This window comes from Hyperolius riggenbachi, chromosome 3 (genome assembly GCF_040937935.1).
Source record: "Hyperolius riggenbachi isolate aHypRig1 chromosome 3, aHypRig1.pri, whole genome shotgun sequence".
Taxonomy (NCBI): domain Eukaryota; kingdom Metazoa; phylum Chordata; class Amphibia; order Anura; family Hyperoliidae; genus Hyperolius; species Hyperolius riggenbachi.
The window spans coordinates 217,787,748-217,803,709 of NC_090648.1; the positions used below are offsets into that span (position 1 = coordinate 217,787,748).

Consider the following 15,962-nt stretch of genomic DNA (forward strand, 5'->3'; position numbering starts at 1 on the left):
ACTTACTTTCTGCAGTGGGCACGAACCAATACCCGATCCCCTGGGTGAAAAACCCGAAGTCGGGCCTCTTGATTATAAACGCGGCTTTGAGCCTCCTAAACCTGTCTCATATGTTCTCTCACGATTGGCATTACTGATGAAATGCGATCCTGCATCTGTAGGACATGCTCCACCACAGACCGATGGGGAGAGGGCTCTTCTTCCCAGGACTCCTTAGCTATATCCAAGAGTCCCTGAGGATGTCGCCCATACAAGAGCTCGAATGGGGGGGCGGAGCGTGCCATGGACGGGTAAGGACGTGTGGACACTGAGCTCCCGACCACACACTGGAATATAACCGGTTTCACTACCCTATTTCTCTATATCTTGAGCCCACCGGGGTATGGCTAGCAAGCATAAACGGCAAGGCAGGCGACAGAAGACTCAGAAGACCGAGAAAGGCCCCTTAGATAACTTTTTCTCCCAGCGTGTCACTCGGAGCAGTACCTCCAAGATGGCGGACACGCCGGCTTCAGGCCCCTCTTCAACCAGCTCCCCGAGCACCTCGGATAGAACATCGGCCTTGGAGGAGATGTGGGCATATCTGAAGGGGATGCCCACTAAAGAGGACATGCTTCAGCAAACCGAGCGGATTGTACGCTCTACTAGGGAGGAGATTGCCGCGTTGAGAACGGATATAGCAGCTACGACACAGCGGGTCACAGGCCTGGAGGCCATGGTGAGAGACCTGCAGGCAGATGTAGCCTCCTTAAAAGAATCTAGAGATAAGCAGTCCCTTCTTCAAAGCCATATGCGCACTCAGCTTGAGGATCTACAGAACCGGAGCTGGCGCAACAATGTGCGAGTACGGGGACTCCCAGAAGCCACGAGACAGGAGAATCTCCAGTCCTCCCTGCAGGCTATTTTCAATGGCCTGTTAAACAGACCAGTTGACACCATTATCAAAATGGACAGGGTCCACCGTGCGCTGCGCCCTTTACCTCGCAACGCAGAACCCCCCCGTGATGTTATTTGCCGCATACATGACTTCCCCGTCAAGGATGCTATTATGACAGCGGCACGATCCGCCGGCCCGTATGACTTTGATGGAGCAACTATCACCTTCTATCAGGATCTGGCGCCATCCACTTTGACACAACGCCGAGCCTTAAAGCCGATCATAACAGCCTTACAACAAGCAGGAGCTACATACCGTTGGGGCTTCCCCTTTTATCTCTACGCAAGCCTGAATGACACCTCTTTCACCCTAAGACATCCCAGAGATCTCCCGGAGTTTTTCTCGACCCTAGACATCGCACAGGTTGCTGTTCCAGAATGGGACCCAGACTCCTCAAGTATACCTAAACCACCACGAACAAGGCGTCAGAGAAACTCCGCTTCTTCCACGAATGATTCAACTTCGTAAGTGATGATGGAGACCCTTTTTTCTTTCTTTCCCCTTCTTTTTATGCACCGGTAAGACTTCAGGATCCCCTGATTTTGCACTAGTGGCTTGGGGCCTTTCCTGTTCTCTCCCGTCTCCTCCCTGGGACTACTGTCGGTATGCAGCACCTTCTAGCCCCCAAGATAATGTTCCTTCGCTGAGCACTAACTTAAACTCCTTCACGGTGTGACTTCCCCCCACAAGGTGTTTGAACGGGTACTTTTCTCACTACATAATAGCCACTTTCTCCCTATAGTGGACGGCGGTTGCACTGGAGACATCACAGACCTTTGCACTGGCACATGTGCCCTTCCTCTCACGTTTTTGCTCTTTCTCTCTCCCACTTAACATCAGCGTGGAGCTTAATCCCCATATATACAAACACTCTTATGTCTACTAGAGTATTAACCATGCTCTTTATCCTTAGGTGATGTAATTTGCTTATTATAACTACTGGTTTGAATATATGCATGCACCCTATGTGGGAAGGGAGCGAGGGGCTGGTTGGGGGAGGGGGGACCTGTGTAGTTTCGGGTGGGGTCCAGTGGGGGGGGGGGGAGCGGTGAGAGCTCACGGTGGTGCATTACCGAGCCACTATTTTCTCTCTTCTTTCCTTGGTACATCTCCAACTGCTAGCTTAGTTAGGAATACCATTCTGTTCTAGTTATACGATTAAGGGGATAGCTCTTTCTACTCAATGTAGGTTGTTTATATATATCATTATATACCTGTTGCATATTGACTGAAACTGAAGATATGTTAAACTGTATTGTGTGGTCGGGAGTAATGAACTCCATCCGTGATGGTGGTTCGTTTCTCCTCTCTTTGCTCTCTGGCCAGAACGCTAATACTCCTCTTTTCAATCCTGAAGGAGGGGTCTGGCCTAATGAGTGTAACGTGCTGCTCGGGGATCGGTCCCCTTGTAGCACGATTTTTGGGATATTTTCCCTACTACTGTGTTCTTTTTGTTTTCTCTTTAATATGTCTTTCTGTCTTTCTTCTCTCTCTCCCTAAACAGTCTGGGTCGGCGTCGTGGGCTCTGGGTGGCCATAAATACCTAACCTTAAAACCAGCAGATGGCATCACTTAAAATTCAGACGCTCAACGTCAGGGGACTAAACATTCCTGAGCAGAGATCAGCACTGCTTTCTGAACTCCGTAGGTCTAAAACACACGTGGCTTTCCTACAGGAGACGCATCTACGTGGTACCGAACACCCCAGGATAGATAATAAATATTTCCCACATGCTTTCCTGAGCAACTCTCCTGACTCCAAATCAAAAGGAGTAGCAATACTTTTGTCTAAAGATGTCCCCATATCTCAAATTCAAATATGTAAAGACAATAAGGGTAGATTTGTTATGATAAAAGGCCAGATTAATAACCAAATGTTTACCTTTGGTACATATTACGCACCTAACTCAGGACAGCAAACTTTCCTAGAGCACTTCTTACGCGAGTTGGATGTTTTTGCTGAGGGAAGCCTAGTTGTGGGGGGGGACCTTAATGTTGCTTTGGATCCTGCTCTTGATACTTCTTCAGGTAAAACTGCTCTTCCATATAGACTAATTCTTAAATGCAAGAACTCCCTCCGCTCCAGACAGTTGGTAGATACCTGGCGTATATTGAACCCCTCTGTGAAAGATTATACCTTCTTCTCCGCTCCTCATGGGATTTACTCCCGTATTGATCATATCTTTGTATCTCATAATCTTCTATCAGTGGTCTCATCAGCTCAGATCAATACATGCCCATTTTCAGACCATTCATATGTATCTGTCTCGATCACTGTTCTTGAGAGGAGACGTGGCCCCTTTCCCTGGCGACTTAATTCCTCTCTCCTTGGGAACAAGGAGGTAGCAGATAGGGTGGAAGCGGCTATTAGTAACTATTTTTAAACTAATGATGTAGATGGTATGTCTCCTATGACACTCTGGGCCGCTCATAAATGCGTGATCCGGGGGGTTTTGATACAGGAAGGAAGTCGCGTAAAAAAAGAGAAAACAGAAGCTATCACTAGGGCTCTGGAGGAAATCCACAGACTTGAAAAGTTACATAAGGGCTCTATGTTAAGGCCTGACTTAGAGGCTTTGACCGCCGAACGGGAAAAGCTTAAATCCTTACTTTACTTTAAAGCACGATATGCTGCCTCCAGGTGTAAGCGCCACTATTACGAATTCGGCAATAAGTGCAGTCGTCTCTTGGCTAGAGCCCTTAGGGCCCAACAGAACGCGAATTATATCCCTCACATAAATGATCCTTCCTCAATTAAGCATCATAGATCCTCCTCCAAAGCTCGAGTGTTCCGAGATTTTTATAAATCTCTGTACAACCTATCGGAGCGGGAGCAGGCCCGTTCGGGCTCGTCTCCTGTAGAAAACATAGTGGAATACATTAGACAATCAGGTCTCCCAAAGATCCCTGAAGAGGCACTAGAGGAACTGGGTGAACCGATCTCCCTTATGGAGCTTAAACTTGCTATCTCGCAAACCCCCTCAGGCAAAGCTCCAGGGCCTGATGGCTTTTCACTGGATTACTACAAAAAATATATGTCATTGCTACATCCCTTCTTTCTCAAAGCTCTTAACTCCACGGCTGACCCTGATTCACCGTCCTCTTTTCCTAATGATATGCTATTGTCCCACATCACTGTGATTCACAAATTGGGTAAGGATCCTTCCCTCTGCTCTAACTATAGACCCATCTCCCTACTTAATATAGACCTCAAACTTTATGCTAAGATTTTGGCCAACCGCCTGTCCCCTTTTATGACCAATTTAATTCACTTTGACCAGGTTGGCTTCATACCCACCCGTGAAGCAAGGGATAATACCCTTAGGACCCTGGTGGCGGTGCATTGGGCACGGTCGAAGGCCTCACCCATGATGCTTCTATCTACAGATGCAGAGAAGGCCTTCGACCGTGTCCGATGGGACTTTATCAAAACCACCTTACAACATATCGGCCTCCCTAGAACTATGATTGAGCATATCATGGCCCTCTATGGGTCCTCCGCGGCTAGAATTAAAATAAATGGAGAATTATCCGAGTCATTCCCTATTACCAACGGAACCCGACAGGGATGCCCTCTTTCCCCTTTTATTTTTGCTCTATCCCTAGAACCCCTACTCCGTAACATTAGAGCCAACCCTGATATTAAAGGACTCCAATTCCCATCAGCTGAACATAAACTTGCCGCCTACGCGGACGATCTCTTGTTTTATATTGCAAACCCGCATATCTCCCTCCCTAATCTGATGCAGGAGTTTTCCAAATATAGCTCAGTCTCTAACTTCAAAATAAACTATAGCAAATGCGAGGCCTTAAACATTGGCTTACCTTCCAATCTACAGTCGCAGCTAGAATCTAATTTTCCCTTCACTTGGTCTCCACGAGCAATATCCTATCTAGGCACTAAAATCCCCAGTAACCTTGCTGATGTCTTTTCCCTCAATTATGCCCCTCTGCTCTCTAAGATTAGAGCCGATCTGAAGAGATGGGATGTAGCAAAATTTACCTGGTTTGGTAGAGCAAATATTATCAAAATGAACGTGCTACCACGGTTCCTCTATGTCTTTCAAGCCCTTCCAATTTCCGCACCTGTTTCTTATTTTAAAGAAATCAGGGCTTTATTCCGGAAATTTATATGGAAAAATAGACCTCCTAGACTTAAATATGCACTAACGATCTTGCCCAAAGACCAGGGGGGTATGGCGATTCCGGACCTTTCCCTGTACCACGGAGCCTCGGCACTTGTACGAATTGTCGATTGGCATCGACACGGTGCTCTCAAGCAATGGGTCGGCATGGAAGGTGACTTAGTTTCACTTCAGTTGCAACATATTCCTTGGTCTTCCACTGTGTCTCCATTAATTAAAGCGACTCCGTGGACTGAGAGCACCTTGAAGATCTTTAGCAAACTAAATAGATCAGCCACCCTTTTTTCCTGGCCCTCACCAATGACTCCCTTACTAGATAACCCCGATTTCCCCCCAGGAATGTGTAAAGGGGCATACAAACAATGGAGAAATTTTAGCCCTCTCAGGGCTCATCACCTTCTTGATAATGGTAAGTGGGCAAATCTTCTTTCTTTGAGGAACCGGTTGAAGTCCCCTTCACTGGACTTTTGGTCCCACTCACAGTTTATACATTTCCTTTCGAGCCTGGGAAATGCTGTGAAGTTCTCCAGAGACCTCTCTCCCTTTGAGCGATTGTGTAGCGGGGATGGACATGTTGCGCGGGGAATCTCCCAAATATACTCAATGCTTCTGGTTGACTTGGGTCTGTCATCCTCACTACGCGCCAAATGGGAAACCTCCCTTGGCAAGAGTTTCACTGACCCTCAATGGCAAAAAATTCTTATACTCTCTAAAAAATCTTCTATATCAGCGCGTATACAGGAATCAGGATATAAGTTGCTGACTTGCTGGTACCAAACGCCGGACAGACTCCACAAGATGTTCCCTAATTCCAGCCCCCTTTGTTGGCGCTGTTCGACACATAAAGGAACTTTATTTCATATCTTTTGGAGCTGTCCGGTAATAGTGCCTTTTTGGAACGCGGTTAAATCTATCATTACCAAAATCACAGAAGTAGAGCCATCGGGTGACCCCTCCTATTACCTGCTGCACAATACGCCGAGGAGATTGGGCAAGTATAAAAAATCACTCTCAAAACACCTAATAAATGCTGCCAGACTTGTTATCGCTCGACACTGGAAGTCAAATCAGGCTCCCCCTATTGCAGAATGGTTAAGAGAGATCCAATCCATCAAGTACATGGAGGACTTGACACATTCTCTCCAGGACCGGCTGGAGCAATTCAATCGCACCTGGTCTCCCTGGTGGGAGTTTGAAGAGACTGACACCTATAAGAACCTAATGACTCCGAATACGGCTTAATACCCCATAGGTCCCCTGTCGTTGACTCAGCGTCATATATATTTGATGGCTCGTTAAGAATATAAGAGCCCTACGTTTTGGGCCCTCGGGTAGGCCCGCGATGACCGACCTGGAATGTTCTTTTCTCTCGTTCTTCCTCTTTCCTCTTCTTCTCACCTTTTTCTTACTCTACCTTTTCTCTTTCTTTCTCTTTCTCTTTTTCTTTCCTCTCTTTTTGTTTTGTCCATATATATCTCCACTACATCTCCATCCCTGAACCTATGTGGCGACACAAGATTATATACGTATGTTCCCAGACATCCCCCTGGGCCTTACTTGATAGCTGTTGTGGACGGGTTCACCGGGTGTGTGTTCCCTCTGGGCCCCGGTGCCCCCGCCCACACCCTGGCTGTTATCCCTTCAATATATGAGAGGCTCAGACCTTCTTGCACATAGGGGCAGCTATGTGCAATTACGTGATGTCCGGAAGGGATAGTATCTAATTTAACCAAATGGATACCTAGCTGTAACCTTTCTCTTTTTTCTTCGAAGCCCAATAGGTTCTTTCCCTATATGATGATTCTAAAGTGGAGCACCACATTACCGCAGCACTGGTTATTAGGGGTGCCGCAGCTTGGCCCTCCATGCTAAAATGTTTTTATTATTAGCCGTGCTTCATTTAGTATTTAAAATGTGAAGTTGAGACTGAAGATGTTATGCCAATTGCATTTGTTTTTTTTCCTTATTGTTTGTTCTGTTCTTTGTGAAAATCTATAAATAAAGAATCTTTAAAAAAAAACCAAGAGCTCGAATGGGGAAAAACCAGTGGAAGACTGGGGTACCTCGCGCACAGCAAACAATAAGTAAGGTAACAGACAGTCCCAATCCTTCCCATCTGCTTCAACCACCCTTTTCAGCATCCCTTTGAGAGTTTTGTTAAAGCGTTCAACCAACCCATCAGTCTGAGGGTGGTAGACTAATGTCCTTAGTTGCTTTATCCAAAGTAGCTTGCACAAATCTCTCATTACTTTCGACATGAAAGGTGTCCCCTGATCTGTTAAGCAGGCCATACACTGGCTCGATTCACGGCCGTTTCGACAGCAGATCCGATCCTGGGATCGGATCTGCTGCCAATCGCTTGCGCTAAACGCACCCGCCGATCCGATTCCCTCCCGAAATCGGATCGGACCGTCGATCGCGCCGTGCGGGAAATTACCCTCGATCGCCCGGCGGTAGGAGCGCGTCGCTTGCGGCGTACGATTCGGGCCCGATCCGAGCATGTATACATTACCTGAAGCTGGCTCCGGGGTCCTCTTCTCCTCGCTGCACCGCATTTCCGCATGTCCCAGTGTACGCTTATACTTCCTGTGTCACTCCGGTGACCAGGAAGTTGAAATAGAGGGCGCTCTATTTGAACTTCCTGGTCACGGAGTAACACAGGAAGCGCCGGGATGGAGCAAGAACAGCGGTGCGGTGCAGTGCGGAGAAGATGCCCGGGAGCCAGCCTCAGGTAATGTATACGGGGGGGGGGGGACAGGCGGCAGGAGCAGCTGAACAGATTGTGATCGGTTTCAGGCTGAAATCGATTCACAATCTGTTTGCAGTAAAGGCAGCCATACGATCCCTATCTGATCAGATTCGATCAGATAGGGATCTGTCAGCTGGTCGATCTAATGGCACATCGACCAGTGTATGGCCACCTTTAAGATCTCCTTGGGGATACCAGTTCTGGCGAACATATGAACTAGTTTCCTAGCAATTAGCTTCGCTGAGGTGTTTCGCAGAGGTACAGCTTCAGGATATCTGGTGGCATAGTCTAAAACCACTAGGATGTATTGATGTCCCTGTGCCGATCTTACCAGGGGTCCTACCAAATCCATGGCAATTCTTTCAAAGGGTACCTCTATAATGGGCAGAGGCACCAAAGGACCCCGGTAATGAGGGGCAGGGGACGTCAATTGACATTCTGGGCAAGACTCACAATAGCGCCTAACCTCTGCAAAAACCCCAGGCCAATAAAACCTCCTCATAATTCTTTGTTGAGTTTTTTCTGTAGCAAGGTGACCCCCTAGTGGATTCTTATGGGTCAGATCCAGTACAACCCTGCGGTGTGAGTGAGGTACGACCAGTTGCTCAACAACCTCCCCATTTAAGTTATCTACCCGGTACAGAAGGTCATGGTTAACTGCAAAGTGGGGAAAAACTCTCTCAAGATGCCTAGACTGTGTTTTCTCATTAATCACAGTCACATTCTCCCAGGCTCTAGTTAAGGTAGGGTCCTGTAACTGGGCAGTGCCAAACTGGTCTCGGGAGCATTCCAAATCTGGCAGGTTAATGTCTTCCTGTGTCACCAGAGTCTCCCCTGATGTTTCTGCAAACACCTCTAAAGGGAAATCATCAGGCTCCGGGGGAGCTACTTTTGGATTTGGGACTTCATCCCTCACATAGTCCAACTCTGCTTTTGAGTCTCCTTCTCGGAAAATACCCGAGCTGGGAGAGTCCAAAGACTTAGCTTCCCACAACTTCCAGAACAGTGGGAAATCACGTCCCAGGATAACACTGTAAACTAGAGCCTCAGATAGATACAGCCACAATATGAAAGGCAGTCCCGACATGGGTCTAAAATTCCACTATGGCTGTTGGGTAGGTCTTCATATCCCCATGGATGCATTGAACTGTAACCTGCTGTCCCAGGATCTGGTTTGTGTCCATCAATTTGGCATCTATCAGCGTGACCAGACTCCCAGAATCCAGCAGCGCCTGTACCGCCTTGCCTCCAACTTTAACAGCAGCCATGTGTGTGCCTGTGGTAGAGAGAAATATTGGTTGAGCAAAGAATGACACTCGCGGAGCTGTCACATTCCATGGGTTCGGCAGTGGAAGGGCAGTTGGCGGCTATATGCCCAGGCTCTCGGCAGCGCCAGCAGGTAGGTAGTCCAGACGAACTTGGGGCTGTAGCAGCTGCGGAACCCCCTCTATCAGGCTGCAGTCGACCACTCCAGGACCCCCGAGCTCCAGCATACCTGTCTGTTGCCCCAGGCAGCCTCTTCTTTGGCCCTTGACTTTCTGACTGTCTGTCTCCTGCAAGATACCCTTCTGCAGCTAGATATCGTTCGATCATCTCAACCATTTGATCTGCAGTCTGTGGATCTGCGTGGCTGACCCATTTTCTCAAGGTGTGTGGTAGTGCTGTGAGAAAACGGTCCATGGTCACACACTCGACAATCTGTGGTGCTGTTAGGGTTTCTGGTTGTAGCCATTTTCGTACCAGGTGGCAGAGGTCATGCATTTGAGACCTAGGAGACGTGTCAGTTTGATACGACCACCGATGAACTCGCTGAGCCCTTACTGCTACAGTAACGCCCAGTCAGCAAAGAGTCTCCTTCTTTAATTTATCATAATTATGTGCACTTTCAGGAGTCAAGTCAAAATACGCCTTCTGTGACTCTCCAGTCAGAAACAGAGCAACCAGGCCTGCCCACTGAGTTTTGGGCCAATCCTCCCGCAGAGCTGTGTGTTCAAAAGGATGGAGAATGGCCTCTACATCGTCATGAGGGATCATTTTCTGCAGGAAATGGCTTGCTCGTACAATCCCTGGCGTAATACCACTGGATAGATTCTCCTGACTTCTTTGAGACAGCTGCTGAAGAACTTCTTTCAAAGTTTTTCGGTCCTGCTCCGCTGCCTCAGCTAGTGCGGCTGTTGCTTCAGCATGTACTTGTCTGTCCCTTTCAGCCGTTTGTGACTGGGCTTGCCTGTCCTTCTCGGCTGCCTCTGACAGAGCTGAAATCTGTGCACTGAGAAGGCGGACTGTCTCCAGATGAGCTTCCTGGTGCCTGACATTCGCATCTTGGAGTGCCTGCTGCTGTCTGTCATTGGCTTCTTGAAGCCGAGAATTTGTCTCTCGCTGTACATTGTTGGCTTCCTGCTGTGCTGCACTCAGTTGTGCTAAACGCAACACAAGATCCTCCATTTCAGGTGCATACAATTTGCATGCAAATTTTTTTAATTTTTTTTTCTGTCTTTACACCACGCTTCTGCAGTGATATTCTTTGCACACTGTAGCGGATCCAAGTGCCCGCATCCTCCACCAATTGTGGGGTGCTACCCACACTCAGGGGGGGTCTTGAGTGCAGAAACAAGAATACTTCCAGCAGGTGCAAGTGCAAATAGACCAATGCATGTGCTTTATTAGCTAGTTGCTCAGCAAAAAACAACAAACACAAAATAAATCCTAGCCGTCTGGCTCCTAAACACCTCACTAGGTAATGCTAGCTAGTTTAAACAAAAACAGTCTTTTTTAGCAAAAGGAAACAAATGCAGAGCAACTTACATTAGCTGTAACTTCTCACCAGCTCACAGCAGGCCAAGGGCTCCTTTCCTCTCAGCTTTCAGTGTCAGACTGAATGCAGAGCCCCAACCTGCTCAGACCTGCTAGACTAAATAACTCACCTGTGTAACAACACAGGCTGAAAAACATCCCGGACTGGACCGGATGGCCAAGGAACCCACCCTGCTCTTCCCTGGCCAACTCCAGGACCCTAACTGGATTTCCTTTTTTCCACATAACTTGCAGATAGAAGAAAATCTACACTCTACTGGAGTTTTTTTTTAGAAAATACAGCGCTGGAGTCTGGGTGAAATATAAACCCCCTCCCATACCCTTTCTGTAAAGCACTGTGACACCTTGTCACAACATGTATTAGTTAATGTTCCTCAAGGTACCACTGACATAACCCCAGATCTCAAATGCTGTACACTGAAACAGTGACACACTCTGAAAAGGTATGTAAAAAACATCAGTTCTGAAAAAGATCGCAAAATGTGTATCCCCAGCACAGTGGAAGGATTTACTTAGTAAGTTTCATATCACAATTTTACCACTACAAGAGGGGATGAATGGTATAGACTTGACCAATGTGGAGCCACAGCAGTGGATTTAAAGATGCTTTGCAGAGGCTCTGCGAGAATTACAACGGCAGGACTTGCAGGGAGGGGTGGCGAATGTTCGTTGGAGATGCTGGTAAATTGGCTGGGGTGCCTGCCACATGCAACAGGAGGTTTGGCGATGTGCGGACGGCCTGACGGGGAGCTCTGGGGGTCTCCTTATTAAAAGATTGTATAAAGCAAACAGAGGCGCCAAAAGGATGAAAATAGCTAAAATTGTTAAAAATACTGAGACGGCAGTAGTGAACTTACCTCCTCAAAGCAGACACAAATACTGTTGATTTGGAAAATCACTGAAATTTTATTGACATACACCAAAAGTGGTGCAACGCGTTTCACAGGTATGACCCCGCTTCATCAGGCAATATGAAAGGAGCATATAACAGTAGCAGGTCCAGGTAACACCAAGCGCCACTGTGCGGGTACAAGTCTAATCACCTCACCTGCATTTACAGTGGTTGCCTATGAGGTAACCCTGGTTTGTGAGTATTACTATACTTGCCTTACTTTATCCATTGATCACCAGTACTTACTACATTATATTGGGCTCTCGGTGTTCCTTCTTTTGTGTTTCCTTCTTAAAGGAGACCCCCAAATGCATCGGCAGAAGATGGCGGCAGGTGTTTGGCGGTTGCGTGCGCATCTCTGGGGAGTGAGGCAGCAGTGCCATGGTGCTGAAGGACAGCACCACAGCTCAAAACCTCGCTCCCTATCGCCTGGGATATGAGAGCATCGCTCAGGCTTTCATGACCGACCATCGCACGAGTGAAATCGGCAATAGGATTTGGAGGTAATCCTCGTGTGATGGCAAGGTGATAAGTAGGTCGCATCTGCAAGCTACTTATCACCTTGAATCAGAATCAGAATCCGTTTATTTCGCCAAGCATGATTTGAGTCATGCCCGGAATTGGTTTTAGCAGCACAGAATACCTTAGAACTTTGTTTACACAGACACACTGACAGTAGAAGAGAGCAGTAATACAGAAAAAAAAGAAAAAGGGTAATCAAAGTAATCATAAAAAACAAGACAGTAAAGCAACTCATCAGCAGATACAGAGACATTTCAAGAGGAGCAGCACAGAGAGAAGTAGAACACTAATGTTAACATTGGGTGTGTCAGACTACGTAGGTGCTTCCCTGAGTGGCGGGGGACCCCGAGGGGCTCGTACAGAGTTCAAGAGTCTCACTGCTGTGGGAAAAAAAGTGTTCCTGCGCCTTGATGTCTTGGATAGGATAAGGCCCAGTGTCTGTTAATAATAGTCTGAAAAATGTGCATCCCTCTGCTTCTGAGATGTTTCCTTTCTGAATCCTGGTTTTAAATTCTCCTGCCACACCCTATTATTTCAGTGCAGATGATTATCCACACTTAAAGGATTCCAGAGCCCAAATAACCTAGAAAAAAGGGGGAAGCAGACATATACTGTGACCTGTCCTGATGCCTACTGCTCACCCCTGTTCTCCTTTCTACCCCCGCATCCTACCTAAATGCTCCTCTGGTGGACTCTTCCAGGTAGCTGGAGTCAGGCACTACTTTGCAACTGCTGGCTGGCCGGCCTGCATGCGCTCTACAGCGTGCGTCCATGACCGGGAATGCTCTGCGCATGCGTATGACGTCACTATGTCATGCGCATGATGCCATACACCTGCGCAGAACATTCCCGGCCACGGGTGCATGCTGTAGGACACGCAGTGGCAAATGTTAGATCATTTTTATTAATAAAAGTAATTTCATGTTAAGTAAAGAAAATAAGTCTCCCTATGCCTAATGCAAAACTCACTTTGCAATATGTTTACTCTTGAATATTTAGTGTTAGCAAAAGTAGACACACATTTCTCCTTGATGTATACAACTGAGAGAAATCATAACATTTATTTATTTGGTTAAAATCGTGAGGCATTTTACACAAATATTAATATGAATTGTAGGGTGATTATCAAGGCCTGGAGGAAGGATGTGGACTTGGCCTGTATGGTGTTGAATTCGGTCTTGAACCCCCATGGTTAACAACCTTCCAAACTTTACTTAGAATCTATGAAAAGAAAAAAACGAAAATATTGCATTGGTAAAGAAAGAATACAAGGCTGGTGGGAAATGGTTCAAACACAGAAAAACCTTCGCTCAAAACAATTATTTCTACCATAACAAAATACCGTATATACTCGCATACAAGCCGAATTTTTGACCCCCAAACAGTGGGCCAAAAGTTGGGAGGTCGGCTTGTATGCGAGTCGTGGGTGGTGGTCCGTGGTCCGCGCCCCCCGCCCGCTCCCTCCCTCCGCGGCCGCAGCGGCTATTACCTGCTTTAGGCAGCGGCCGCTTCCTAATCCAGGTTCCCCTCTTCATTATGCGTACACCGTAAGTGTATCACAGCAGCCCCCTCGACGCTGCTGCTGTGACGATGCAGGGGGCAGGAAAGAGCGGTTCCCCTGGTAACGGCGATACACATCGCCATTACAGGAAGCCGCGCTCTTTCCTGCCCCCTGCATCGTCACAGCAGCAGCGCCAGGCGCGTGTATGCATGATGAAGAGGGGAACCCAGATTAGGAAGCGGCCGCTGCCTAAAGCAGGTAATAGCAGCGGCGGCCGCGGAGGGAGAGAGCGGGCGGCGGGGGGGGGGGGGGGGCGCTATACTGGGCACTATACTGGATATACTGGGCACTTTACTGGCTATACTGGGCACTTTACTGGCTATACTGGGCACTATACTAGCTACTATACTGGGCACTATACTGGCTATACTGGGAACTTTACTGGCTATACTGGCTACTATACTGGGCACTATACTGGCTATACTGGGCACTATACTAGCTATACTGGGCACTATACTGGCTATACTGGGCACTTTAATGGCTATACTGGGCACTATACTGGCTATACTGGGCACTATACTAGCTATACTGGGCACTTTACTAGCTATACTGGGCACTATACTAGCTATACTGGGACACACTGGGGGGATCACGCGCCTGTACCAATCCAGCATTTCCTACCCCCGGCTTATATGAGGGTCAATCATTTTTCTCTGGTTTTTCAGGTAAAAGTTGAGGGGTCGGCTTATATGCGAGTATATACGGTAGGTGGTAGAAATTATGGTTCCAATAAAGTGGCTGTCTTTTTCATATGGTCACTATAGTTTCATAGTTATCTAGGTCACAAAAGTTCAACTTCTAGAGCTTCACTGCTTTGATCTAGAGGAAGGGGAACATCAAAATGGTATTTTTCCTCAACTGTATCGTATGTCTAGTAGTTTAGCTGTGGCTGCCACAGTGACAGTCTTTAAAGGGAAGGTTCAGGGACACTACAAAAAAAATAAAAATCCACATCCACTTACCTGGGGCTTCCTCCAGCCCGTGGCAGGCAGGAGGTGCCCTCGGCGCTGCTCCGCAGGCTCCCGGCGGTCTCCGGTGGCCGACTCGACCTGGCCAGGCCGGCGGCCAGGTCGGACCTCTTCTGCGCTCCATTGTGCGTTTCACGCCGGCGTGCTGACATCATCGGACGTCCTCCGGGCTGTACTGCGCAGGCTCAGTAGTTCTGAGCCTGCGCAGTACAGCCCGGAGGACGTCCGATGACGTCAGCGTGCCGGCGTGGAACGCACAATGGAGCTCAGAAGAGGCCCAACCTGGCCGCCGGCCTGGCCAGGTTGGGTCGGCCACCCGAAGACCACCGGGAGCCTGCGGAGCGGCGCCGAGGGCACCTCCTGCCTGCCACAGGCTGGAGGAAGCCCCAGGTAAGTGGATGTGGATTTTTATTTTTTTTGTAGCGTCCCTGAACCTTCCCTTTAAAAACCTCTTTTAAGTGCTTAGTCACATTTCTATTTCTAGTACAGTTACGTTATCAATTTTGCATATCCTTTGACTGAAAGTTAGCACAATTTTCAATTTAGTATTATGTATCAAAAAAGGAATTGAAGAGAAACTCTAACAAAATGTATTTCTTCATTTCAGGTCTAGTGTGGAGATAGAAAACCTTGCTGGTCCACACTTCAATGTAAGACTCTAGTGAGAAAAAAATAGTTGATTGGCTTTGCTCTTTATGTATTTCTTTGAAGGCTTTCATGGCATGCATAATATACTAAACTGATCGTATAACAACATCTAATGATAACTCAATTGTATTATTGAGCTGTTGGTCAGCTGAATAGCCAAGCTTGGCGAGTTATGGCCTTACAGTTTTATAATATAATAATAGGAAATACACATTTGTATTTTACAGTGAAAGAAAAACCCAACTGAATAAAAGTGAATATCTGTAAAAGGTTAAATAGTTAAATCTAACATCGCAGATTTGCATGTTATGTCCATAGCCTATAAACCAGGTATGTCAAACCGGTCCTACGAGGGCTGAGGCCCTCACACATTTTTGACACAGCTCAAATTAAATGATGGTTCTGAATCAGGAAAGGTGTGGTCCATCAGGTAGAACACATTCCTCACTTTCTCAGTCCATCCTAAACACTGGCATGAATCTGGCCCTCCAGGCCTGGAGTTCGACACGTGCTATAAACCGGGTAACACAATTTGAAAGAGAATATGTGCAACATCAGGGGTCCACTGTACATTTACTGTTTACTACACTTCATGCATATAGCTTTTCTTGTGAGTTATTACTGCATAACCTGCTCATCTTATTTATCACTTTTTCAGCACATGGCAGGCAAACATTTGTACGAATAAAGTACATCCCTCGCTCTTTGCCAGCAGATCTACAGTGC

The 15,962-nt window shown here is 47.3% G+C and overlaps 1 protein-coding gene across 1 annotated transcript in view; it reads right to left on the bottom strand.

Moving 5' to 3' along the window:
* Positions 1-13,091: 13,091 nt before the first annotated feature.
* LOXL1 (lysyl oxidase like 1) overlaps positions 13,092-15,962 on the bottom strand; it is a 35,859-nt gene continuing 32,988 nt past the window's right edge. Inside the window, exon 7 of the mRNA XM_068272583.1 lies at positions 13,092-13,280. Coding sequence (XP_068128684.1) covers positions 13,274-13,280 — 7 coding nt within the window. The 3' untranslated portion in view covers positions 13,092-13,273. The remainder of the gene's footprint in view (positions 13,281-15,962) is intronic.